At 31.5% G+C, this 26,477-nt stretch overlaps 2 protein-coding genes across 2 annotated transcripts; both read right to left on the reverse strand.

Annotated features, from left to right (window-relative positions):
• Positions 1 to 513: 513 nt before the first annotated feature.
• On the reverse strand, positions 514 to 3,816 carry LOC132747684 (uncharacterized). Its single transcript, XM_060737172.1, has 5 exons — positions 3,557 to 3,816; positions 2,886 to 3,004; positions 1,916 to 2,099; positions 1,261 to 1,369; positions 514 to 819 (listed from the first exon to the last, which is right to left on the reverse strand). The coding sequence occupies exons 1-5, from the start codon at positions 3,607 to 3,609 to the stop codon at positions 514 to 516; spliced, it is 771 nt and encodes a 256-aa protein (XP_060593155.1). The 5' UTR covers positions 3,610 to 3,816.
• A 10,086-nt stretch (positions 3,817 to 13,902) lies between these two features.
• LOC132747672 (uncharacterized) lies at positions 13,903 to 23,049 on the reverse strand. Its single transcript, XM_060737117.1, has 7 exons — positions 22,927 to 23,049; positions 22,355 to 22,429; positions 20,167 to 20,232; positions 19,409 to 19,474; positions 18,696 to 18,740; positions 17,673 to 17,741; positions 13,903 to 16,079 (listed from the first exon to the last, which is right to left on the reverse strand). Exons 1-7 carry the CDS (start codon positions 22,961 to 22,963, stop codon positions 15,100 to 15,102), a joined length of 1,338 nt encoding a protein of 445 aa, XP_060593100.1. The 5' UTR covers positions 22,964 to 23,049; the 3' UTR covers positions 13,903 to 15,099.
• Positions 23,050 to 26,477: the final 3,428 nt, after the last annotated feature.

Raw genomic sequence — 26,477 nt, forward strand, 5'->3', positions numbered from 1 at the left:
TGCAGTAAATTTACAGGACTAAAATGTCAATGATTGGAGGAAATAAATGAATACATAATATCATTCAATACTTATATTTAGTATTAATATATTAAATAAACAACAAATTAACCATCTAACTCAAAATGTTTCGTACAACATGGCGGATGTCCTGCTATCACGTGATTTGATGCAATGTTTTGATACGATAATTTTGGATTTAGAACAGTATGTTGCATATATCCCACAGGTCACGTGACATTTATCGATGATATGATTAGTCCAGTATGTTAGAACAGTCTATTTATCAAGACATAGTAAATTTGTGGAGATAGAACAGGATGGTTTCGTTGTAATTTATTCATGAAGCTCTGAAGCACTAATATAACATGCCAAGGAGATAGAACAGTCCATTGCGGACAAAATTGTGTATTTAACTTGTTTTTGGTAAATTTGGAGATAGAACATAACAGTTTTCAAGCGACGATCTCTAAATTTGTTTTAAAATGATCAACATTCAGTTTGTATAGATAATCAAATATCTTGTATAATATTTATTTTCGGATATTTCAAAAATAGTACCTTATTCATACGTTCCTCTCTGATTTGTTTCTCTGTCTTGTACCTGGGGTACATCTTCTCGAAGGCCATCTTAAACTTTTCTTTGTACAGGATGTATTCTTTCGTCCGTTGTATGTAAACATTATGGGCTTCAAATCTCGCCTCTTTGAATTCATTTTGGTCATCAACATCGGCAGTAGCATATTCGTTGAAGTTGTCAGATGCAATATTCATCTGTGTGTATGCATCCCAACATTTCCTGTCCAGTTCTTTATATGCCTAATCATAAAAAGTTTATGAATAGAATTCAAATTTGATAAGCGTTTCTTATATTATTTTTTTTCTTTCATGAAATATATACTCTGTATACTAGTTTTGATGTTTTATATTTAGAATGTGTTACAATCCGTTTAGTGTTTTAGTGTACTGACTCATCCGTCACTTTAATGTTAGAATGCTCTGTAAAATGGTTTGATGAATTGTCATTTGTACGAACGTCACAAAATCTTTATGAAGAGCTCTTCAAACTACCGGAATAAATTTTATTAAAATAACATATACAAGAAGGTGTAAACTTTGAATAAAACAAAGCAGCCTTTGATTAACGTGACATCATTACAGTTGATAAAACTAAACTTATTGCAGTTTATAAAGTATTTTAAACTATATAATACATAAGAATTGTCAGCATTTCATTTCAGAATAAAAACTTAAAATTACCGAAATAGCTTCTTGTAAGGGTTCAAGTGCTTGCTGGTGTTTATGGCATACTTGCGATAATTTCCGGAACAATTTCTTACATGCAGCCATTTCTTCTTTTGGTAAAAACCTACATAAAATAAAGAGCAAATACAAATGGCTAGCTAGTATCGTATTTTCTAAATTGTTGCATGAACATAGTGTTATTCAGTGTAGTTGATATTTTCATAATGTTAATTCAAACAGTCATATCACATTGTGATATGTTAAATTTAAAGGGACTCCACTGAGGGTTTTTGACACGAGATGACTGGAAATTATTCCCCTACATTTGTGTACCATTCGATGTAGGTATAGACCAATAAATGCTTTGAAAATTTTCAGATCAATTCGTAATCCTGTCTTTCAAGAAAAAAAGTTTTATAAATGACTCAAACAATTCAAAAGCGTTGCAACGTTTTCATTAAATATATCGTGCTAAGAATCGCACATAAGCGGATATTCAATTTAACACAAAGTATTTTTCTTTTTTATCCTCAGCAAATCTAATTATTTTAAGTACCTCACTTGATAAATATAATAATTTAATTTTTATGTTTTTAGGCTTTTTGACCTCACTTGAGCTTTTTAAAAAATAAAGGTTACGGAAGTACGCGTATAAAGCTTTTTAACTTACGTATTATATGCCTGTCTTGTTCTTCTCAACCTATCAGTTGAAGGGCTGGACCTATTTGAATCCCCTTGGTCATTTTGTGGGTCATCTTCAGGCCAATAATCTAAATTTCCCTTCTCACGAGATATATGATATTCAAATGCAGAATCTTTCAGTAGATCAAAAGCCTCGTTCAACAGAGGAACATCTGTAACATAAGTCACAAGTTAAAAAAAAGTTTCCTTCCGGTCGTTTACTTTTAAGGAATACTGTTTGAAATACACTATGACGGCATAAAAATGCGATAGAATTAAACTTAAGTAGGTCTCAATATAACAATAATAGTACGTCTATGAAATAATATGAACGGAATTATCTTTGGACATTTGAACTGAAGATCATTGCTTAGAAAAATTTCGTCACAAAGTAAAATCAAGATAGAGATTTGACAACACAGACAGAAAGTCACATAAATATTAAATAAAGAAAGTGTACATTAATATACACGACAGATGATAATAATTAATATAAATGTATATCCGAATGTACATTGGCTTACTCCAAACTGAATAAAGAAAGTATGTGTACAGGAACATTTTTACTAAAATTAAAGAAAGTGTACACGAATACTTCTGTAATAATCAATATTCAATAAAGAAAAAAACATTCACATATATATGAACATACCCTCGATTAATCAATATAAATTAAAAAAGTAAAACACATGTACGGATAAACTGTTGATTAATCAATATTTGATGAAGGAAGTATGCATACAGGAATAAACTCTAGATCAATCAATCAATATTGAAAAAAGGATGCACACATGCGTGAATATACTCCAGATTTATTAATCAATATTGAGTAAAGAATGTACATATGTATGGATATACTCTATATTAATCAATACATACTCTAAACAATATACTAAAGATAAATCTTCATTAAAAATAATATTAAAAAACACAAAAATGAAATGGTAAATATTTATTACCTCTAAGAGGAGGGAATTTTGTGATCTTGGTTAATATCATTGCTGAAGGATCTCGTCCTTTTATAATTTCATTAGCAAATAATTCACACAGCTTCCGAAACTCAACAAACCGATTGGTTCTGCAAATTAAAGTAATTGAACAAATTATAATCGACCCATCATATTTAAGAACATCTTTTTGTAACGATTGCAGTGAATTGTCTTAATTAACTTAAAGCTATATGCCTCCAGATGAGTCAAAATATTTCAATAAAATAAAAAAAAATGTACTAAGATGTAAGGAAATTAAAAAAAGTTTCAAGATTTAAATAATATTCTACATATAATTTGCGATTAATGACTGTTTTTACAGTATTTACAACTATATTTCTACTGCGTCACTAACGCAGTTAAGGCTATATATGCATATTTTGGTCATTTTTTGGCAATTAACGTTGTTTGTAAGTGCCATTGATAATGTGTAAATTGCTGTCTTTTGGTTCCTTCACAATATTACACAAACTTTTAATGAAAATTAGCATGAATCTGTTGGCATGCTGCTTTATGTTTTAAAAGGTAAAATACGTTACTATGGTTCTAACCCAGTTTCAACAAAGGAATATTCAAAATGCCATCTGTAAATTTCTCCATTTACTTTATGATCGGCAATAATTAAATTAAGATAAACTTACATCAGAGTTCCGTTCTGCGAAAAGATAAATGAAGGCTGATATACAATGTCCATTCTGGTATTTTTCAATAATAAAGGATGACAGCTGAAGTTAGCTGCAGTTTTTCACAAACTGGCGTCGTTAAATGATTTGGTTGTTAACGTAATGACGTCATAAACGTTAGTACGTAATTGAAATGACGTTGTAGGTTATTTTAACGACGCATCATCACAATCTTCACGAAATAATCTCCCCTTCATTGTTTGCACAGATTGGAGAACTTCGTTCTAATATTTACAGCAAATTTTCCCCTTGAATTTGTCACGATTCATGTGACATTTTAGCAACCAATATGATTAAAAGTGATTGCCCAATATTTATAAATAAAGGAAATTAAATGAGTGTCGATTCTGTATCGAATTTATTGAACGAGTTGAATAAAACAGTCTGAAACGAGCCTTTGGCGAGAAGATTTTTTTATTAAGTTTGAGTTTTAATTAAGTTTAAGTTGGGTTTTTTCTTCATTGAATGAATAACATTTATGTTTAATGAGGGTCACAACCAAAATATGAATTAGGTACAGCGTTCAGTTAGCACCATAATAAACAGTAACCTGTCAAATAAAGAATGATAGCTGGTGCAAAGCTAATATCCGTCATTGAGGACTAGGGGCTCACCCAGGTACCCTTCGTTGTCGTCCCTTGCCACTCTCCTTGATTTCAGACAGAGCATCGGCAACTGGTCCGTAGAAGGCGAGAGTAGCTTAACTTCCAAATGCATTGTAGTAGTAGTTTGACCTGCTCAGATGTTGACCTGCTAGCGTAACCTTGGTGAAGCAAACTCCGACGAAGCTCCAAATCTTCGGCTGCACCCTTTGATTCCCTCGGCATGCACGTGCCGACGGGTGGGAGGTTATTTTGTTCTCTTGCTTTTCTCTGACTTTATTTCAGGCAGTAACGAAGTGAAAAATTCAAACTCTGAAAAACAGTATGTGATCATTTTCGTCCATTGCATAGAGACATTTCTTATGATCATTTTTATCATAGATAAATTTTTTCATGCATAGATACTTCATGCGATTATTTTCGTCCATTGCATAGTACCTGCATGTGACTAATGTACAGTATTCATTTGTGCATTAATTTATGTACTGTAAAGTCAAATATTTTCGCGAGGCCAAAATTTCTCGTAATCAACATCTGGGACTAATTGGTAGGACAAAGGATAAACATATCTACTGTCAGTTCTGTTTAATTCGTGTGATACTAAGCGATAATTTAACAAGCAATTATCATAGTATTGCAAGCAATCCATAAGTCCCCTACCGGTTAGAACCCCAACAACATTCTGAAAGGCCATTGGCCATTCACTAATGTTTCAATTTTTCTCTTTTTTAAGAAACTTTGTTGGAAAAGTTCTTTAAAAGTGATCACAAAAGGTTCTTTAAAAGTGATCACAGGAAACAGTTTTGATGAACAGACAAACTGTTGGACACTCTAAAGTTAATTTTTTAAACATCCCTGTTACCAAAATATAACCTTTTTTAAAAGCAAAATTCTTAAAGAGGAGATAACTCTTGAAATAAATATCCAAGATTTCATACATGATGTGAGTGTAACAAAGAACAATTAGTAATGAAGCTGCTCATAATGAATGTTTATTTTGAATTCGAAGTAAAAGAAAGTTAAAAGAATGAATAAGAAAAATTCAAAGTTTAAGGAGGAGATAATTCTGGAAATAAGGATGCTCGATTTATAAACATTGTAATATTATTATGATGTGGGAGTTTGAAGTAAATCCTATAAGTAATGAAGAAGTTGTAGTAAAATATACCAGTTTCTCGAAAAAATTTAAGTTCAAAGGGAAAATAATTCTGGAAATAGTCTTGCTAGAGTATTGAACCTTCTCACAAATGATTTGAGTGATAATAAGAAGTTTGAGGAAGATACATTAAGAAGTAAAACAACATTTTTTCATGTAAGTTCAAGGGAAGCAATTCTGATAATTTTTGTGCTAGAGTTAAATTGTCACATATGATGTGGTTGATGATCAGAAACTTATGTTTGAAGTTTGAAATAAATACCTTAAGAAATAAAGAACTTATATAGAAAAGCCTAAAAACTAGGATCAGAAATCTTGACGAGGTTGCCGACCTTTGTTAAGTATGACAGCTCTCAATATACATCCTATAGTCAAGATTAAAATGATGTGTATAATTTCCATACTACCATCTATCTATATTTTGAAATTTATAAAAATGTTCAGCTTTTTTGACTTATCACAAATATTGTTATATATGCCATATTTTAAGCCTATTTTTTGCCATGGCAACCAATCTTTTTCAAAATTTGTGATACACAATCTCCATACTGCCATCTACTCATAATTCAAGTTTCATAGAAATATTTTCAGTACTTTTTGCATTATCACTAGATAAGTGTTCTTGCATATCAAACTGGAATTTATTTTGTTTGCACCAGGCTGGAACATGTTACTGATACCTCCCAGGTGAAGAGATGTACATATATTGTGTAGTTTGACTTTCGATTGAAGTAAAAATGAAGTGAATTCACACTGTACTATAAACTAATTCACGTAGTGCTAAATGTCGTTATATCTTTTTGAACTATTATTGCAATAGAAAGGTGTTATACACTCGGAGTCTCCGGCAATTATTATTCAGTACTAACTCTACAGCCTGAAATCGCAATCGGAACACCTCGACGGTTACTTATTATTAGTCTGACGCAAAGGACCGAGAACATGCGGCGGCTGAAACAGTTACACTCTGACAGGACGTTCCCATGTTACTATTGTAATTGTTACTATTGTAATACAGAACATGGTTTCCTGGGGGGGGGGCAGGGAGGACAAATGGGTGGAAAATTTTGACAAAAGAAATGCTACAGGCAAAAATAGCGCTTGTTCGAATAATGGGCCAACATCTTGTTCATGTGACCATCTCATCTTATGATGAGTGGCAATATACTTTGCTTACATATGTGTGCAGTAATGTTTTTGTAAATATTTAGATGATATGGAATTAAGAAAATATATGTAATTGAGGTGGGCATGGGAGGGGTGTCCACTCTCATAGACTGAGAAATTTTGAAATGTGAGGTTGAAAATGGTGTTATTTCATTGACTTTCTAGTGCTGTTTATGGTACATATTGGATGGTTTAACATCACATTGTTTTTGTATAGATTAGTGTTTGCCGGGTCTTTTAAATAGTTTAATAGTAAGCATTTACAAAATAACAGCGCACATACCAATGTATCTGCGACTGTTGATAAAATTAATCAATTTACTCATCTTAATAATAGACGATTTTCCTTAATAAAGTGTTATTAAATTACTGCCATTCTATTGTACAAAAAAAATCAAACACATATATTCAATAAGAATATTTTTTCCATCGATGAATTTTAGATTATCACCAAAGAGGTCAGTACAATTTAAATCTTATTAAAAAATATAACTGCCATAAAAAATTTATGAAAGCAAATGACCATCATTTCATCTCTATATAAATCGTAATAAAACTAGTTATTAAAACGTGATTCCTTTTATATTATCTTTATAAAACTCGCCACCTTTTTTTTACAAATTTACAAATCATTATTTTCAATTTCTTAATTATAAGGCTTTCCCAAAGAAAATGGAAAAACAAAGATAGTTAAATATTGTGTACTATGTAACACATCTATTTGCCACTTTCTGTGACTATTCGAAAGTGTCTAACATTTGGACAGAATACCAAGATCTCTCCCAGGAACAGGTAACAGTGATACCCATCGGTGTCTAAATGGTCCACTATTATAGGATTTACACAATACTTTTATATACCATTTATCTTTGCAAAATTTGATTTTTTGGCACAGGTTATCGGCGTGGGACCAATCCCTGCCTCCAGAATCGTCTTTACTACAAAATCTCCTTCCATAATAGGTTTGGCTTCCAAAACTTTATAAGCCGAGTTTTCAAAATTTGCATTTTCTAACGGGATATATAGGAGAACATAGCGTTGCTGACGGCTAACGCCTAGCTCGGGTCATATTTATCTCATTCAGGCTATAATTTCCTGTATACATGTGTCCAGCCTGGAACTTGTATAGATAATTTCAAATATGATCACGAAGCGTTATTTCAAAATTACTTTTCCCCTTCTTACCTTACAGAATTGTACAAATTCCTTTTTATGAGTTAGGTACCCTAACTACATGTGTGTGTGTCCGTATTATAAGTTTTATAAAAGAAAGCATGTAAAGAGAAATAAAATCCTTATAACTACTTTCAAATTTAGACTTTATTTCTCATAATTTCTCTAAATTAGGATTTTTAAGGTCCTAATTTGGACTCACAAAGTCCTTTATTTTGCAAAGTCTTGTTAAGATTTTATTTCTGAACTCCTAATTATGACATACAAGTATTTCTGGTAAAATTAGGCTGTTAAAACTCTTTATTAAGAATAACAAAGTAGTAAATAGGCTTATTTATCATAATAACAATATATTGTTTTTAAATTTAAATAAGCTTCTTCATTTCTTTGTTACTTAACTCTTAATTAAAAGTTTAAAAGCCTTGTTGGAAGAAATATTTGTAGGCATTTTAACTCCTAATTGAAAGTAAAAAAAAACCTTAATAGACTTTAATTAAAAGTAACATAGTCTTAATAAGGCTTTAAAACTTCTTTTCACTATTTACTTTTTACAGAACATTATGATTAAGCATCAGGACTCTTCTCCAAAACACTTTTGAAAACGTCATTTGTTACGAGATTTTCGTTCGTGCGACCACATACACGCATCGAGGACATAATGGTAGGAAAGTGACAATGCGACCACATACACGCATCATAGAATTCCCCCTTCTCATAGGAGAAAGGGACAAAAAGCTGTTTGTCCGTATTCATGAAAGGACAGACTTAAAAATATGCCATTTCCTTACAGTAATTATTAAGGAGGCTATTTTAACAGATATAGTACGCAACGTAACGCAAATCAAGCGGGTGATAAGCTATCGTCATTTTAAGTTCGCAATTAAATGAGTTTACTTTTCGTTTTATGTATATAAAAGAATTATTTCATTTCTGCAAAACATGAACGTTTCAAAAGCGTTTTAAAAGCATTATACATTTCACACTTTGTTTGTGAATATTAAGTTCCTGGGGGCATTTTTTGCCAAATTATTTTCTATATTAAACTTGAACAACCGACAGTGCTGACACTGGTAAGAATAGGCAGATTTGTAAGCCTACTACTTAATTAACTTTCTGAATTCGTGAAATAGACTTTTTCAAGCTTACACTTTTTGTTGGAACTGTCTATAATGAAGATAGAAATTTAAAAGGTTTGTAAGCCATATTTACACAATTACTTTTGAACTATGGTCTAAGAATTGCTGGCTGCGTGGGTTCATCGTTCAAGTCCCGTCAGGGGCAAGTCGTTGTTTTATTGAGTAAGAAACTTTATACTCATTGCTTTGTATCCAAGTTTTCGCTTCAAGCAGCATTCCTCCAGATTCATAGCAATTTTCGTGAAAAATTTGGAAATGTATTAAAAAGTAAAATATTGTGAAGTGAAAAAAGAAAGTGATTTACTCATTGCAAAAAGCACTTACAATCCACGTCAATTATTGCCAAACAGATATCGAAATAATGGAAAACAGTAGAGAAATATTGATAACTGCAAAATCAGTCATTAATCGCAAGTAACATGTAAATTATTACTTGAATCTTGACTTTTCTAAAATTCTTAGTACACTTTTTTAAATTCTTAGTACTCTTTTCTTAAGTTTAATTTTTTAAAAACATTTTAACGCAGCTTTACAATGTATCTGTTACCAAGCTAATTTCAAAGTTTAAACAAATTCTATAACACAGTTTTCAATCTACCTTTATGGAACTGTAGTATAAGGCTTAAAACTTTCATTTGTAATAATTTCTTAATATGGAAAAGCTATCAACGCGGAAGGTTCATTAAAGAAGCAAAAAAAATGTCAATTCATACGATTTAACATTACATGAAAGTATAAAATACAACCTTATGTCTGTGAACTCGACCATAAATGACATAACAGAAAAGGCTTACGAATTAAATGTTTTCATGTTAATTGGTATATTGTGCAATTTGGTCATGGTGAATCATGTTTTATTCTGTAACTGCCTATCAATAAAAAAATTGCGATGCACCTTCCACATGAATATCTTTTGACCTTCGTGTTTTCGTCCCCTCATGTTTTCGTATTTTCGCGGTTTCGTGTTTTCGCCTGTTCGTGTTTTCGCCTTCCGGTGCACATGCGCAGACAACAATAGAGCTCTTCCCTGCACCAGTATGAAGTTACAGCTTGTTACCTCTGAATGTCCGTTTTGAAGGTAATTAACTAAATACAGAATGTGTATCGCCAAATTTTGGATATCATATGATTTAAATGTTTGTTTACCACGTTTCCTTCATTATTCTCTTTTTCATAACCATGTGTATACAAAAATTGACTGTAATAACGCAATGAATGTCAATTTAACTTTATAACCTTAAATGTGTCTGGGCTTTGAAATTGGAATAATTGGTTAATATTGTCTATCTTATTGATAAAGTCATGTTTTAGTTGACAAATGAGAAAAGTTCCTTCCCTTTGAAATAAATCTTATTTCTAAATAAAAGTGAAGACGACAGCAGTTATTTATGGAACAGAATTAATGCATTTATTCTATTTTGCTTGATGACATTGGAACTTGCATTATGCTTAATTCCATCTTGCTTTATGATATTTAAACATGCATTATGCTTGATTCCATCTTGCTTGATGACATTGGAACTTGCATTATGCTTGATTCCATCTTGCTTTATGATATCTTAACATTGCATGAAGCTGCATTCTATTTGCCATTATTTCATTCAAACGTTCGTAGTGACTAATTCTATCATTGAGTGATAACTATTAAACTTGCACAAGTCATTCATCGTACTGTTTTAGAATATTAAAATGTTAACGTCATATAACTTTATGTATAAGCTACCTTTCTTCATGCTCTTTACAAACTATATACGGTTTAGTTCTTTTTGTATTACTTTTATGTAGAAGTGATTTAAAATCGACTATTCTTCTTCCCTACTTTTTGTACACCTTAAATTACACGATGGATTTTGTTTACGTGTGACTTATATGATTTATCGCTTGCATGGCGTGATAACTATTAGCTTTTGCTTATTTCCATTATTCAGTGTTTATGCTAAATAAAGCTCGGTGTCTGATGCTTTGTGGATTATGTTTGATCATCTTACAATATATTAACAATTTAAACAATGTCTAACGAGTGTGAACTGTTAAGGGGCGAGAACTCTGTTATCGAGATCAACGGAATTTTTCACATTTCGCCTATCATCGGTATTTTCCGTACACAAACTGCGGTGACCATTTTGCGTATATATATAAATACGTACCAAGCACTAAATATATAAATTGTCCAGGAAAGAATATAAATATTAGTAGAAAAAGTTTATGCAATATAATTTTATATATATATATGCAGTCTGACAGAAAAATATATTCGTGAACAGTTATTTAATGGTGCAGTTATACAGTGGCGGATTCAGGCCCTGGCTTAAGCCGCAGCTCAGCCAAAAGATACGTTCATGAGCTGGGATGGAATATATACGTGTCAGTTTCATGCAAAATTGGTCATAGTGTACTCCCTAATGCTGTCATCCAGTTGTTACGCACCTGCCTAGGTGTTGCAAAGGTGTTTATCTAATGACTTGAACATAAAAGGCAATTTTTATTGGCCTCTTAACCTTTCAAATGTCTCAGAGTCACTAATAGTGGCGAATAGGTGTGTTACGCAGTATAATATATAATAAGGAAAGAAGGAATTTGTTTATTATTGTGACATGTACATATTTAGCCAATTACAAATAATGAGCATATATGTGTACAATTATAGTACACTGCCAAATGGGCCTATAAGTCATCAATTTACTGTGTCACAGACACGCCTCACACATCACCACATTCATATCAATTTGTGCTTAAAGATTTACTATGCAGATCTTTCACTAATATATTTTTATTACAGCAATTTATTGAAATATATAAGATTCTTACTGAATATGTCTTATTTAAATAAAAACACATACACACAATGTATGGGAATCTGCATTCCTTATTACGGGTCAAGTAAAGTTGTGCCTTTCTAAAAAAAACTGCCATATTATTTTAATAACACTATATTCATAGTGCCCACTTATAGTGTACGTATATGGGATTTAAAGCAAAATATGTGTGTGTATGTGTGTGGAGCCAAATGTTATTTATTTTGTGTTACAAACAAATTGTGAAGCAACAATCAATATTTTCAAATATCAACTTTGAATCAATCTTTAAATTCAATTTCACTATTGTACATATGACTTCGGCACACACTGAAAAAGGTGTATAAACAATGTGTAAGAGGTGTTTTGCCACTTGTAGGATGAGTTAAAAGAGACATCTTAGTACGTATTACATGCTGAATCTTCAAAAACACGCACTTTTCCCCTGTCGCATCGTTTTCTATTGTTTTTCACGTACATGTCAGCCCCCAACTAACACTGTACGGTATACGCCCCTACATAAAGAGGACTCCATGTGCAAAAATAGCGGGACCATCCGAAAAATATCGGGATGTACCGACAAAGCGACACCTGCTGTCATAATATGAAAACAAAATATTGCAACTCGCATTATGATTACTGTCAACTGCTTAGTGCGTACTGTAACATGCGACTATAATATCACTATCGTTGTCATCTTCGTTGTCGATGCGCAGTGGTCATGTATTGCATTGTATTTGTAAGCAGTGAATATATGGAAACATGAATGCTAAGACACATCGAATTCGCCAAGTATTGATCAAAATCAATTATTTATTGTGAAATAGTGTTGACAACGTAAGTGGCAGATTTATAACAAATTAAAGGTACCGACAGGAACTTGCCATTTACATCTAGTTATATCAAGAACAAGCAAATAATGTTATTTTTAAACACCGAACATAATACGCCGCCCTAAATAAAAGATGAAAATAAACATATAGCATGTTTTAATATGTGAGTTTGATGGTTCAGAAAGGAACACATGAAGTTGCAATTACATACTAGTGCATAAAGTAATCTTAATGCAAATTGTGTTCGGCAAAACGTTGGTTCCCATTGTCATAAAGAAGTATGGAAGCAAGCATAATGTAAGTCCCAATATCATCAAGCAAGATGGAATAAATGCACTAATTCTGTTCCATAGTTATATCTTGTCATTTCTAAATCAAATCTAAAACTGCTAAAGAATAACATGGATGACATTTATTAATTATAGATATCCACTTGACAATTTAATACACCTGTCTTATTTTACTATTACTTCCCTATTTAGTTGAAAATTTATTCGCCAAATTCATGTCCCGCCTATTGTGCCCTGATGTGTGCCTTTGCGGTGGTCAGCCAAACTTGTCGGGGCTGCCCTCTGTAAAGGCCACTCTGCCTTGTCGATGTTTGGTCTTATATTTTTTTCTGTTTCACAACCATGATACATTTTGTATGCATCTCGGTCCATTAATAAGAAATGTCATTGAAAATATATCAAATATTTTACGTGGTGTTAGTGTATGTGAGATATTATTTCGGTATTGTTTGAAAAGAAAACATTATAAGAACTGAAAATATAAATAAAAATGCTTTTATTGTTGCTCTAAAAGGCGTTGTAAACTATATAATCCAGGGTGAAAACATAACAGCCGCATATACAAGTAGTCCCTAACCAGTGTTTATTGGCAGTTTAACACCGGCTTTTTTCTTCTTTGTCTATATTGACAAAATAACGTGGAGTGTTAGAATTTAGTATATATCGTTATGATGGCGTAAACCGTAACGTTCATAATAAATATAATTTATATTCACGTGTTGTTGGTGATTTTACTATTCTAAAGCCATATTAGTTTACTTGAAATATTAATAAGGCCTCTTCCCAGTGAAATGAGAAAAAAACACTGATTGCATCTTCAAACCGTTCATTTGACAATATAACATGTCAACGTTCTTTTATTACAACCAATATTTAATTTCATTAGCATTTGATTCAAAAAAAATTATTCCTGTGCAGTAAGCAATGTCCTTTGGAATATTTGAATGTAGCTTATTTCATTCTGAAAACTAAGACTTGTTTAAGACAATTGTTACGCACATTGTGTTGCATTAAAAGGTAAAGTTCTTTAACAAACTGAATGGAAAATTTTCAGTAATTGCATCTTCGATATAGTTAGTTGCTCAGTTTAAAAAATAATTTTAACAATGTTAAGGTCATAAATAAAGTAGCGAATATACCTGAAATTTGATTGATATCACAATTCTCAATTTTTATGAGATAAGAAGTAACAGCATGGGTACTTGATTGTTTGTTTATTTGTCGTTTTAATAGTCAAATACACATAATTATTATTGTTCCTATATACAAGTAGACACGATACATCAATCAGACATGCGATCATTAATAAGTCATGTTTGACAAGATTGAAAATATTGAAAATACATGTAAGTACAAATATATAATTTCTCTCAGTAAAAGAGACATGAATATAATACTTAAAAATTATAAGACTGAAAACATTGTAACATTGTATCATTTTGGTAGAGTGAATATATACGTGAGAAAATACTGTTTCCGGTCTATTATTCATAGCAATGGACCGCATCTTAAAAAGGACTATAGATGTCCACACGTAACGTACTTACTGATGATAAAAGTTTTCGATGCTGACAAAATATTTAGTTTGATGTGTTTTGAATTATTTCTCTTTTTAAAGCTTTAAATACAATAAGAATGTCATTTTTGTCTTCCAAAATAAGTAGTTGAAAAAATATGATAGCTTTGGTGCCTCCAAAATAGTTTCTCATATATTGTTTCCCTAAATCAAATAACAAAGTGAAACTCTTCTAGCTTTTAGAATAATATTTTGACGTCCGATCTATCAGTCTTGACAGCGAACGAGGATAATCTTAAACATGTTAATGTTGCACTAAAATTTAAGTTGATGACTAATTAGTATGTCCGATACTATCTACAACAACAACAACAACAATCACTCTTATTAGAAGCCACCTCACAAAAGAAATAATACGACTGATTAACATGATCAAACTAACACTAAATGTTATTTTCAAAACATGGGGACAATAATGATATTGTCAACATGCAATATGTTTGTTGTTTTTATATATGTAAAACAATTATTTTTTAATAGAATGTACATTCATGTCGTAAAAATATGTATGTATATATATAACAAAGTGTAACAAAAAAGTGTAACAGAGCAGTACAGCATAATATTTAAAAGATAAATATACCATACTTTGCAAGATTTCTATCAATTGTATAAGTACATACATCATACATACAATGGCCGTACACAAAAGGAATGTATATACCTAAAAAGTCACTACAACTGCAGGATTTAAATGTAATAGATGTAAATAAAATAAAATAAAATAAAGTAATGACAAGCTGATTGACAAGCTGATTCCAGATTGATGCTCATTAGTGTCCTTTATCCTCATCATTTTTGCCATCCAAATAATTGCCTTTGGTAAGGTAGAGGCGAACTGCCTTGGGCACTTGACTGATGGTACACAAAGTGACAAATAGGAAGGCTAGTCCAGTGAGAAGTACCGCAGCTTGACGGTTTCCTTTTCTTATGAAATATATTTCTAAAAATAAGGATGGCAATTGTAAACCAACAAAAGATAAAAAGCGAATCCATCTAACATAATTGTGTCGTTTAATGCAAAGATTGCATCGTTTGGGACAGCAGTTTTTACACGCTTCATTTTCATTTTTGCAACAAGGAGAACACTTAAGAATACAGTACAAAAGTAGTAAAATGCTCACAAATGTAAATAATGCTATTGCAATTCTCTCCGCAATTACAGGATTGATATCAATAATCGGTATTATTATGAACTTTGCGAAATATCGAAATAGCCATGCAACAATGATACTCAAGGACTGGGCAGATAATCCACATATGCGAAAACACGACTGAACTTGTTTACTACTCTCTATACCAACGGTACTTTTATAGCATAGGTGCTCACAATTGTATGTACAAATGTTGTAAGTGACCTCGTCTCCTTTGTTCATTTCTTTTGTAGCATTATCAATTGTTTCATCTTGGCTATATCGTCCATATGGGTACTTAACCACCTTCAAACAGTTCATTTCTCCAACCCTTTTACCTGTTTTCTGTATTTTGAAATTCTTTCCGAAGAAGGAACGATTAACATTGCCATCTCGGCGAGCAAAATGAATTAGATCCAGTTTCTCTTCATCCACATTAACATTTTCTACAATTGCATGATGTCTATAAGGAGAATACCAACTCGGTCGATAGCAAATATGGTCTCCTTTGTTAATGTCATCAATGCTCGTAACAGATACCTTAATGGTACAACCAGGACAACATTTTAATCCGTCTGTAGGACTGCTTGTTATCAGGGGTGCAGTTGTTTTAGCTGTAGCTAAATAAAGTCAAACAGAACATATTTAAGAAAACAGAAAATCGAACTGGGAAATAGACCACATAAAAATCGTACATTTTCATAATTTAAATATAATAAAGTAATGGTTGATATTTTGTCTTTCGCAAATGGTGGTGTGTTTTATTTGGTTGAAGAAGAAAAAAAAAGACAAATAAAAAAATGAATGGTAAAGAAAAAACAATAGGATTATAAGAACGATGTAATTATTTTTATTATTAACCTAATTATTAAAAGTAGTAAAACATTGACAAGATACTGGAAAGGTTTCATACATTATTTAACATGTATTTTAGTTATACACAAAGTAAAAAATAAAAGTTTGCAGACATGGTTTTATTGAGACTGTACAAGATAGTGATGTGTGCAATATATCTTAAAGCTTGAACGTAAGTGATCCCGGAAGGTCGAAATTCGGGAATTAAGAAAAACACAGATGAAGCGCGGATATACGTCAAAGCTCCTAAATAACGCCACGCATTAAGATCTGATATCCACTCATAGCTAGTTACTTTCTCGTGGTCTTCCAATCGATTAATGATTATCGCATGGTTTTGAGCTTTTTCTTTGATCATCCAATTTATTTTATTCTTTTTCTGACAAACTAAATTTACTCCCGAGTTGCACTATCAAGTTCGCTACAACTTTCCGTCTGTTTCTATGGTGTCCTATTTGAGGCAGTCAAATATCGCCATTTAAGATTTAAGACTGACTAACTAAAAATCTCTTGTTTTTGCTCGACTGTTTGAAGGGTAGGGAGAGCTATTGTATTCACCTATGTGTCGTTGTCGGCGTCACATTTTAGTTTCGTATTTGTGTGCAAGATTGTATTTCCAAAACTACTGAAAGGAATTGGTCGAATCTTAACACACTGATTTGAGAGCGTAATAGGAGGGCACTGTCCAAGGTTCATTACTCTAAAAGAGATTTTGACACGACTATGGTCCTTTTTGAACTTAAGAATTCTACAAATTCTTAAAATTGCATAGGATATACAGCTAAAAGATTTGAATAGTCTATAGTATACCATAAGGTGTTTGTTATCGTCCACCTTACTTGCATAATTCTTAAAAAAGCTACTAAGCAAAGACAGCCTTAGATGATTCTGAATCTATATTAATTACTAGATTTAAGAATAGATCTAGATAATTTTCTTTGGGTTTTTTCTTGCTCTTTCAGAAACATCTTTTTTCCCTGTAAGAAGTTGCAAAGATTGTCTTTTGAAAGATGCTTCCTAACTTCTGAACAGTCGGGGCGTCCGTGGCCGACAATTTTAGTACAACCCATTTTTGTTTGCTTTATCCCGTTATAAGGAGCAAATTGCCGCTTTTCCATGTCGTAGCATTAAGTATGCATTTGAATACATTTAAGTGTGAAACGTTATTTGCAGTCCTAGCACCGCTTGAATCGTTATTTAATATTCAACACAATTTAATTCTTTAACAATAATGATCCCGAATGATCAGAAAAAAACAGATGAAGCACGAACATACGTTTACAGATTTAACCACAGCATCTGACACTTGCTGTTGTGAGAAAATTGACTGACACAGAAAATCGATTTTACTAAAGTACCTGTTATGTTGCCCTTGTCGCTCTTGTCTTGACAACCATCGGTGGCTTCAGGCTTTAATTTTGTTTTTTCTGTTGGGAACGTAATAAACTATACATTTAGTAATAGTCAGAAGATGAATGAGATGTTAAGAGATGTTAACATTTTCCATCTTAAATCATTTTTAATTCAATTTTTGCATTTGAACATTTGATACCTTTACTAATGTCAAACAAAACGTTGTAATAATTTTATATAATATAAAGCTAAATGATTTGTATAGTCTATAATATATCATATAATGAAAAATGTTTGTTATCGTCCACTGTACTTGCACAATTCTTAAAAAAGCTTCTTACCAATGCAGCTATTGATTAGTCTCATCTTTATTGATTACTAGATTTTAGAATAGATCTAGTATTTTTTGTTGAGGCCGACAGTTTTAGTTCCGCCAATAAGTTGTTGCTTTGTTCCGTTTTCAAGGGGTAAAATATCGCATTTTTAATGTCGAAGTATTTAAGCATACATTTAAATGCATTTAAGTATGCAACATAATTTGCATCGCAGCACCGCTTGAATCATAATTCAATATTCAACTAAATTTAAATCTTTTAACAATAATGATCCCGAATGACCGAAAAATTAAAAACAAAACAGATGAAGCACGGACATACGTTTTACAGATGTCACACAGCATCGGACATTTACTCTTTCAGAAACACAATTTCCCTGTAAGTAGTTGCACATATTTTTTGTCTCCTTAACATGTGATAAGTCGGGGGGTCCGTGGCCGACAGTTTTAGTACAGCCCATAAGGTCTTACTTTTTTCTGTGATTTAGGGACATAACATTTGTCTACATTTGCATCCCAGCACCGCCTAAATCATACTTCAATCCTCAACACAATTTATGACCCGAAAGAAGATCGGAAAATAAGAGAAAAAAAACAGAATTAGCACGGACATACGTTTTACAGATGTCACACAGCATCGGACACTTGCTGTTGTGATAAAATTGACTGTCACCATAAATATTTTACTAAGTACCTGGCAGGCTGCCCCCGTCGCTCTCTTCTTGACAATCATCGGTGTCTGTGGGGAACAAAAGTTAGAGTTAGTAGATGAATGAGATTGTAGCATTTTCCATCTTTAATCATATTCAAATAAATTTTTAACGAGCATTTGAACATTTGATACCTTGACTAATGTCAAACAAAACTTTGTAATAATTTTATAGAATAAACAGCTAAATGATTTAGATAGTCTATCATATATCTTTCAATGAAAAAATGTTTGTTATCGCCAACTTTACGTGCATTTTTCCTAAAATAGCTATATGATTCTGCATCGCTCATGAGGACAAATTCTATATTGATTACTAAATTTTAGATTAGTAATTTTCTGTTTCTTTTTACTCTTTCAGAAACACCATTTCCCTGTAAGTAGTTGCAAATAGTTTTTGACAGCTGTCCCCTTAACATGTGATAAGTCGGGGAGTCCATGGCCGACAGTTTTAGTACAGCCCATAAGTTCTTACTTTTTTCGTTATTAAGGGGCATTACATTTGTCTACATTTGCATCCCAGCACCGCCTAAATCATACTTCAATCCTCAACACAATTTATGACCCGAAAGAAGATCGGAAAATAAGAGAAAAAAAAACAGAATTAGCACGGACATACGTTTTACAGATGTCACACAGCATCGGACACTTGCTGTTGTGAGAAAATTGACTGTCACAATGAATATTTTACTAAGTACCTGACAGGCTGCTCCCGTCGCTCTCTTCTTGACAATCCCCGGTGTCTTTAGACATGAATGTTGTTTCTGTGGGGAACAAAAGTTAGAGTTAGTAGATGAATGAGATTTTAGCATTTTCCATCTTTATTCATATTCAAATAAATTTTTAACGAGCATTTGAACATTTGATACCTTGACTCATGTTAAACAAAACTTGGTAATAATTTTATAGAATAAACAGCTAAATGATTTAGATAGTCTATTATTTATCTTTCAATGAAAAATGTTTGTAATCGCCCACTTTACATGAATTTTTTCATAAAATAGCTACTAAGGCAAAGACAGCCATTTATGATTCTGCATCGCTCATGAGGACAAATTCTATATTGATTACTAAATTTTAGAATAGTAATTTTCTGTTTCTTCTTACTCTTTCAGAAACACCATTTCCCTGTAAGTAGTTGCAAATAGTTTTTGACAGCTGTCTCCTTAACATGTGATAAGTCGGGGAGTCCATGGCCGACAGTTTTAGTACAGCCCATAAGTTCTTACTTTTTTCTGTTATTTAGGGACATTACATTTGTCTACATTTGCATCCCAGCACCGCCTAAATCATACTTCAATCCTCAACACAATTTATGGACCCGAAAGAAGATCGGAAAATAAGAGAAAAAAAAACAGATGAAGCACGGACATACGTTTTACAGATGTCACACAGCATCGGACACTTGCTGTTGTGAGAAAAGTCACTGTAGAAGAAATTAGTTTTTATTACTTACCTGTCACGTAGGGCTCTTCGATCGTTTCTTGCAAACCCTCGGTGGCTATAGACATAATTGTTGTTTCTGTGGGGGAAAATACATTTTGTGACAAGTAGAAGATGAATAATATGTTAACATTTTCCATTTTAAATCATATGCAATTCAATTTTTAACGAAAGTTATCAGCAGTTGAACATTTGATACCTTGACTATTGTCACACAAATCCTTGTGATAATATTATAGATATATAGCTAAATGATTTGAATTGTAATGAAAAAAATGATTGGAATTGAACGTGCACATGTTGTAAAATAACTACAAGACAAAGACAAGCTGTGATGATTCTGCATCGCTCATGAGGATTATATATGCAATATTGATTACCAAATTAAATATGTTGTTCGGGGTATTTTTTTTAATTTTTCTTGTTCTTTCAGAAATGTCATTTCGAGGGCTCAGCGCATGACTATTCTAACTATTTTTCAGAAAATGTTTTTTTGACATTTTCTTGTATAAATTCCTTCAATGCATGTTCTGTTAAAAAGACATAATTAATTTCCCACTAATTTTTAAGTTTTACACATTTTAAGGAAATATTCCATCTGGTGATATAATATATTCAGTGCAAAACTATTCTAAGTCAAGTTAGAATAGTTTGACAATCACTTTTAAGTTAAAAACTTGATATTCTTTTGTGCAAGACTATGCTAACTTCAAGTTAGAATAGTCTAGCGAAATAAAAGATGCTGTTGACAGGAGTTATTGCTTTTTTAACTATTCTAACTGAAAATAAACAAAGTTTGATCATGTCATCACAAGCTATCATGATGTCATAAATTCCAAGAATATTTATGACACTTTTTCTATGATCATATTTTACAAAATTTTACAGTTTTAAAACATATTCTGATGTGTTTTTGCCTGTTTTTCATTGTTTTCAAGATGAAGAAAATTTGATTCCTCATTTATTTATGCCAAGTGTAACAATCAATTTCAAACACTTGTAAAGATTAATTTATTTTACTGACTGCATGACATTTCAAATTATCAGTACAAAGAATAAAAAAAATCAGATCTCAGTATTATACAATTTTAGAAGAAATTTTCCCTTTTCAGTCTGGAAATTTACTTTTTTATAGTAATGATGAATATTAAAGTTGCTTACATTTAAAGATTTATAATTTATGGCCAATCAAGTTCACTGGATGTAGAAAGTGTAAGTGCTCCTGAGTACTAACTTTTAGTAAATTTCAATAAAACAACAGAAGAATAAAACAAGCTTTATGTCAATACAATCATGCAAAAATCATCTCTCTGAATTAAATCCAATTCAAAAATAAAAAATAATATTTATTTGAATTATGCACAAATTATTAACCTTTATTTTGGAAGCTTTTAGGTGTATTAAACCGTTCAAAATTACTTGGGTTAAGGAGACCACTGTAAAAATACCCATATCTTGACCACAACACACTGTTTCAGTTAGAATACTTTTGCACAATAAAATATTCTGTAAAAAGTAGCTTCTCTAGTGCAATACTAGGCTATGTTAGCATGTAGGCTATAAATTCCATATTTTACACTTTTCTTGAAAAAATGAACATGTACACAACTTATTTCTATTTTTTGATAAGATTGATTGTGATTTTTTTTTCAAAAAATGAAATCAAAATAAAATAACATATTTTTTCCATTTCCTGAAAAAATTTCAAAATACAAGTTAGAATAGTCTTGCGCCACGCCCTCGATTTGGTAGTTACAAATTTTTATTTTTAGAAAACTGTCGATCAATCAGAACTTATGTGGCCGAGTGATCAAGGGACTTTAAAATCTTTTATGTAGAAAAAGCTATTCAGTTATCTTACGGATGGCCGGTGGTAAGGACAGATTCCCGCTTGTGTCAGAAAAAAAACCACAAAGACACCTGACGTTTTACCTCCACAAGGAAGCTGAAACGTCGACAGGTTACTTATACTATATCAAGGCGACAAAATAGTAATGATACCCTCTAACAATTTCCTGTTTTAGTACAGCCCATAATTGTTTCCTTTATTTCGTTAGCAAGTGGCAAATTATAGCTAAGTATCATATAATAAGTTCCAAGAATACTGCCGCGTGAGGTCATGAAGGATGTTTCTAATAAAAGTTTTTATTGTACAAAATTGTGTTATGAGGTAAGGGATGGGACTTGTACCTTTCACTTACCTCTGATGTCCATGCTGTCTGTCTCTTGCTGTATTTGGTGACCTTCAGCAATTGGAATTCTTGATTCATCCATATCTGATGTTATATTAAAGATATAGAGAATATTTTGTTTGTTTGTGTGTAAGATGAAATTTTATTTCATCGAGTGGGCTTTAAAAACAGTATTCTCACGTGAGAGAAATTTGCTGGAAGTCTTACGTAAAAATTGCTTTAAGTTATTTAAAGGTCATCATATTTTTGTACTAATTGTTATATTTATTTGATCGTGTAGAAAAAACTTAAGTAAGTTTATTTTTCATAATTTAAGCATTAAATCATTGGTAATTGCATTTGTATTAGCAGATACCAGGTATTCTCCCTTATTATGCAAAAGAAATACAGTTGACCGTATTAATTTCCTATGAATTACTAGAAATATTTTTTCTTGAATTTTCTGATACTTTTAAGTCTATAGGTAATCGTATTGAACAATTCCTTAGTTATTTCTTAGTTATTCCTTCAAACAAAAAGAAAAAAAAGAAAAGAAAAAAATATAAATAACATAGTTTATAACTTTTATATCTAAATCAAACCTATATCTGTATCTACTGTCTTGTATCTTTTCGCCATTTTCTTTGTATGTTATCTTCCTTATCCTTTCGGATTCGTCACACTATTTTGAATCGTTGAAGGGTAATATTTTAGATTTGGAATACTAGCTTATCAATTATTCAATTATTCAACAATTACACTTGTTTAATGAAAACTTGAATTATTGGTAAACTTATATTAACCGTACGATAACAGGTTATTTCAAATCCTATAAATCAAATTTTTATTGCAAGTCTTAGTAGTAATTAAATAATCTAAATTTCACAAATCACTTTATTAACACCGAAGTAACGATGTGAACGATCCGACTGCAAAGATGAGAGTCGAATATGCAAAAATGTAAACCCAGTTGAATACTTGAATGGTCTATTTGTGTTTAAAAATCGGCGACGTTTATGATTTTTTTTACATAATCTTCGCTTAGAAACAAAAACTTGTACCATACGCTAAATAACACATTTATGATAAGAAATACAAATCGCAGCCAGTTGTCTCTACAGTATTGTAATCAAAATGTTTAAAAAATTGTTTTGTTTTGTTTGTTTGTTAGTTTGTTTCTCCGTCTGTTTGTTTTTTGCACTGTTTTTGTATTATTTGATTGTTTCATCATATCTAAACATGAGATATAATCAAGGAAAAATTGCTTTAAAATTGATCTTTATGACGATAAAACGAACACGAGAGAATGAATGTTTTAGTGTAACAATAAGCTATGTAGTATCCATACCACAACTAGAATTAGGATCACGCGATCTAAATGTTAGTTCCCTTTAAATTATATTTTTAGAAGTGCGCATTTATGTCAATGTTACAGAATGATTGTTTTAACAATTTTCCTTTAACTTTACTTTTTCAAACTTCATCTGATATATTTAAGCTATATAAATGTAACCCCTTTTTCTCTTATCCCTTTTGTAAAAAACAACAAAAATTTAGGGTTACTGGTTCGTAGATTTAATTTGTAGTAGACACTTTGCAATTCCAACACAAGGTATAATTCTATTTAACGTGCAACACAATAGGTTACACAATACATCATAACTATAATACATCTAGCCCTGTACGTACACATGTACAAATATTAGTATGAAATATATAGTATAATACATACGTTACAATTTCCTTAATATCATCAAGCCATTCTATCAATAGATACGTCTATAGGAATACTCCATGTATTTTATCTTTCTTACATAAATCATGTATGCATAAAATGCATATTTTAATATCATATTGGTCCTGAATCTAGTGGCCACTTAACCATTTTCTTATAAAACAATATACACTATATGCTTAACATAACATATTCATGATATTCCAAAATATATATTCACAATGACATATAATATAAAACATAATTTACCAATTGTGGAAATATGAAATATTCTGTACACTGTGATGTTCGCTGTTTGCACTCTAGTTACTGTAAATTACAAACATCAGTGCATCACAATTCTAGGAAATACTTAAAAGGTAAGAAATTATGCTGCCAACATGAATTCTAACTATCCGGTACAAAATTTTTCGAAATAACTTTTATTATATCCACGAGTGTTTTAATTAAAAATAAGTCTTAGTTTAGTTGACATTGAATTTTACAAGAGCAAATGAATTAAAAAACCAATACCAATTCCCAAACCCTTATTAATTATTATAGTTTATAGTCTGTAAAAAACATAGATCTACTTTATATCAAAATGTCAAACACGTCTGATTTTTTGTCAAAGAACCTCAGATGACAGGGAAATGACATGACTAACTGGTCAAAGAGACATAATTAAACAAATGTTAAGACTACAATCAAACAAATTCGACAGAGTAGTCATTCTTGTAAAATAACAATAATTTCATATGACAGCCCCGTTTTCAAGAATGAAATAAGGATCCATCTACCAGTGTAGGGCACAAAAAGCGGCTTTCGCTGTCGAGTATTGACCCCGGACATGAAACAAGTCATGTCCTAAATGGGTAAATTTTAAAGCACAAAGTGATAATAATATACCTCCACGCAATTCTCATGAAGTACTAGCCGAAGTTATGAAAGCCAAAAGTAAGCCACTGTACGGCGGCCAATAAGAGCCTAAATGTACAGTAACCTGAAACAATATGAACAAGAGGTTGCGCTGAAAATGGCTGTTGGTTCCAATCAAAGAGTTTTCCTTTCCATCCGTCACTCTCTGTGCTAGGGGCACCTTTACAGACTTTCCTCGTCGTCCTGCCTACTTTGTAAGACCACTACCGTCGCCTTCTGTCAGGATATCGGCAGCTGGTCTGCAGGTACAAGTTTTGGTCTTTATTTATTTTTTGCCACCAATTCTTCAAATCTTCTGCCGATGCCCTGTGCCTTCCCAGCGCCGCCGTGCACGCTCCGAGGGGAAGTGAGAAGATTGTCTGAATAATTCTGATCATTTTATGTATAATCATTATTACAAAAATAATTATGAAAAAGATTTCAATTGTCAACCAAAAAAATACAATCTTTAAAAATGAAATCATTAATTCAAACATATTCGTAATAAATGTGTCTTTATCGATAACCAATGAAATTAAACGTTCAACCAAACAGTTTTTGTGTAACCGTGAACTCTTTATACCCCTAGCTACTTTTTAACAAATCAAGTTTACGTTCATTTCATACAATTTAGAATCACCAAAATGATTTTTTTTCTCATTAAAGTGTTAACTGTACTCATGCTTGTTCTTATGAAATCATCTTATTTAAGGTTGCTGATAGTGCTTCATTTTTGTTACATATGCTATCGAAACGTCAGAAATATAGATAAATAATCTTATAAAAGCTGGATGCCTCCAGATGACCCAAAATATTTCATAAAAGTTAATAAAATTTCATAAAACTTGAGACAATGTACTAAGATTGTAAAAAAAGTAAAAAGATTCGAGATTCAAATATAAATGTACATAAATGTTAGATGCGATAAATTGTGATTTTGCAGTATTTTAACTCTTTTTTCTGCTGCTTGACAAATGGGGGTGGGGGTATCATAGATTATTTTGCATATTTTGACCCTTTTGTAAATGCCATTTGTAATGTATCAATTACTTTCTTTATTTTCTTCACACTATTTTACTTTCAAAAACATTCTTAAACATTTTCATGAACATAAGCATGAATCTGGAATCATGCTGCTTTAAAGCGATTATGGGAAATAAGTGAATATAGATCTTGTGTTTTAAAACATAATTAGTATTACATAAATGTAACAATATAAAGTGTTAGATTTACACGTATATACTTTTCTGTAACCAAATTTCTAAATTTTACCCTTATTGACAAATACAAAACAACTAATATAATAGCAATCACATATTATTTAATGCAATTGATTTGGCAAAAAAGTCTAAGTCAGGCTTGCAGATTTCGCTGTACAAAAATATCAAAATACATACACAAACAATTACTAGTAAACATATATTTCTCTTTGACAAATAGATTATTCCATTATTATTTAAAAAGAAATATAATAACAATAATAATAAAATGAAGCTTCTGCCATTTTTTCAAACTGATTAT

The sequence above is a fragment of the Ruditapes philippinarum genome, unplaced genomic scaffold (genome assembly GCF_026571515.1).
Source record: "Ruditapes philippinarum isolate M1 unplaced genomic scaffold, ASM2657151v2 ctg111_1_1_1_1, whole genome shotgun sequence".
Lineage (NCBI taxonomy): Eukaryota > Metazoa > Mollusca > Bivalvia > Venerida > Veneridae > Ruditapes > Ruditapes philippinarum.

Bases quoted from the DNA above. Each gene is read 5' to 3' on its own strand.
- LOC132747684 (XM_060737172.1), bottom strand. From the start codon at position 3,609: ATGGACATTGTATATCAGCCTTCATTTATCTTTTCGCAGAACGGAACT. The intron at 3,005-3,556 runs GTAAGTTTATCT...TTTAATTTGCAG, and splicing joins TCGCAGAACGGAACTCTGAT to AACCAATCGGTTTGTTGAGT. The intron at 1,370-1,915 runs GTAAGTTAAAAA...TATTTTATGTAG, and splicing joins ACAAGACAGGCATATAATAC to GTTTTTACCAAAAGAAGAAA.
- LOC132747672 (XM_060737117.1), bottom strand. From the start codon at position 22,963: ATGGCGAAAAGATACAAGACAGTAGATACAGATATAG. The intron at 20,233-22,354 runs GTAAGTGAAAGG...TTTCCCCCACAG, and splicing joins AGACAGCATGGACATCAGAG to AAACAACAATTATGTCTATA. The intron at 19,475-20,166 runs GTAAGTAATAAA...TGTTCCCCACAG, and splicing joins CGAAGAGCCCTACGTGACAG to AAACAACATTCATGTCTAAA.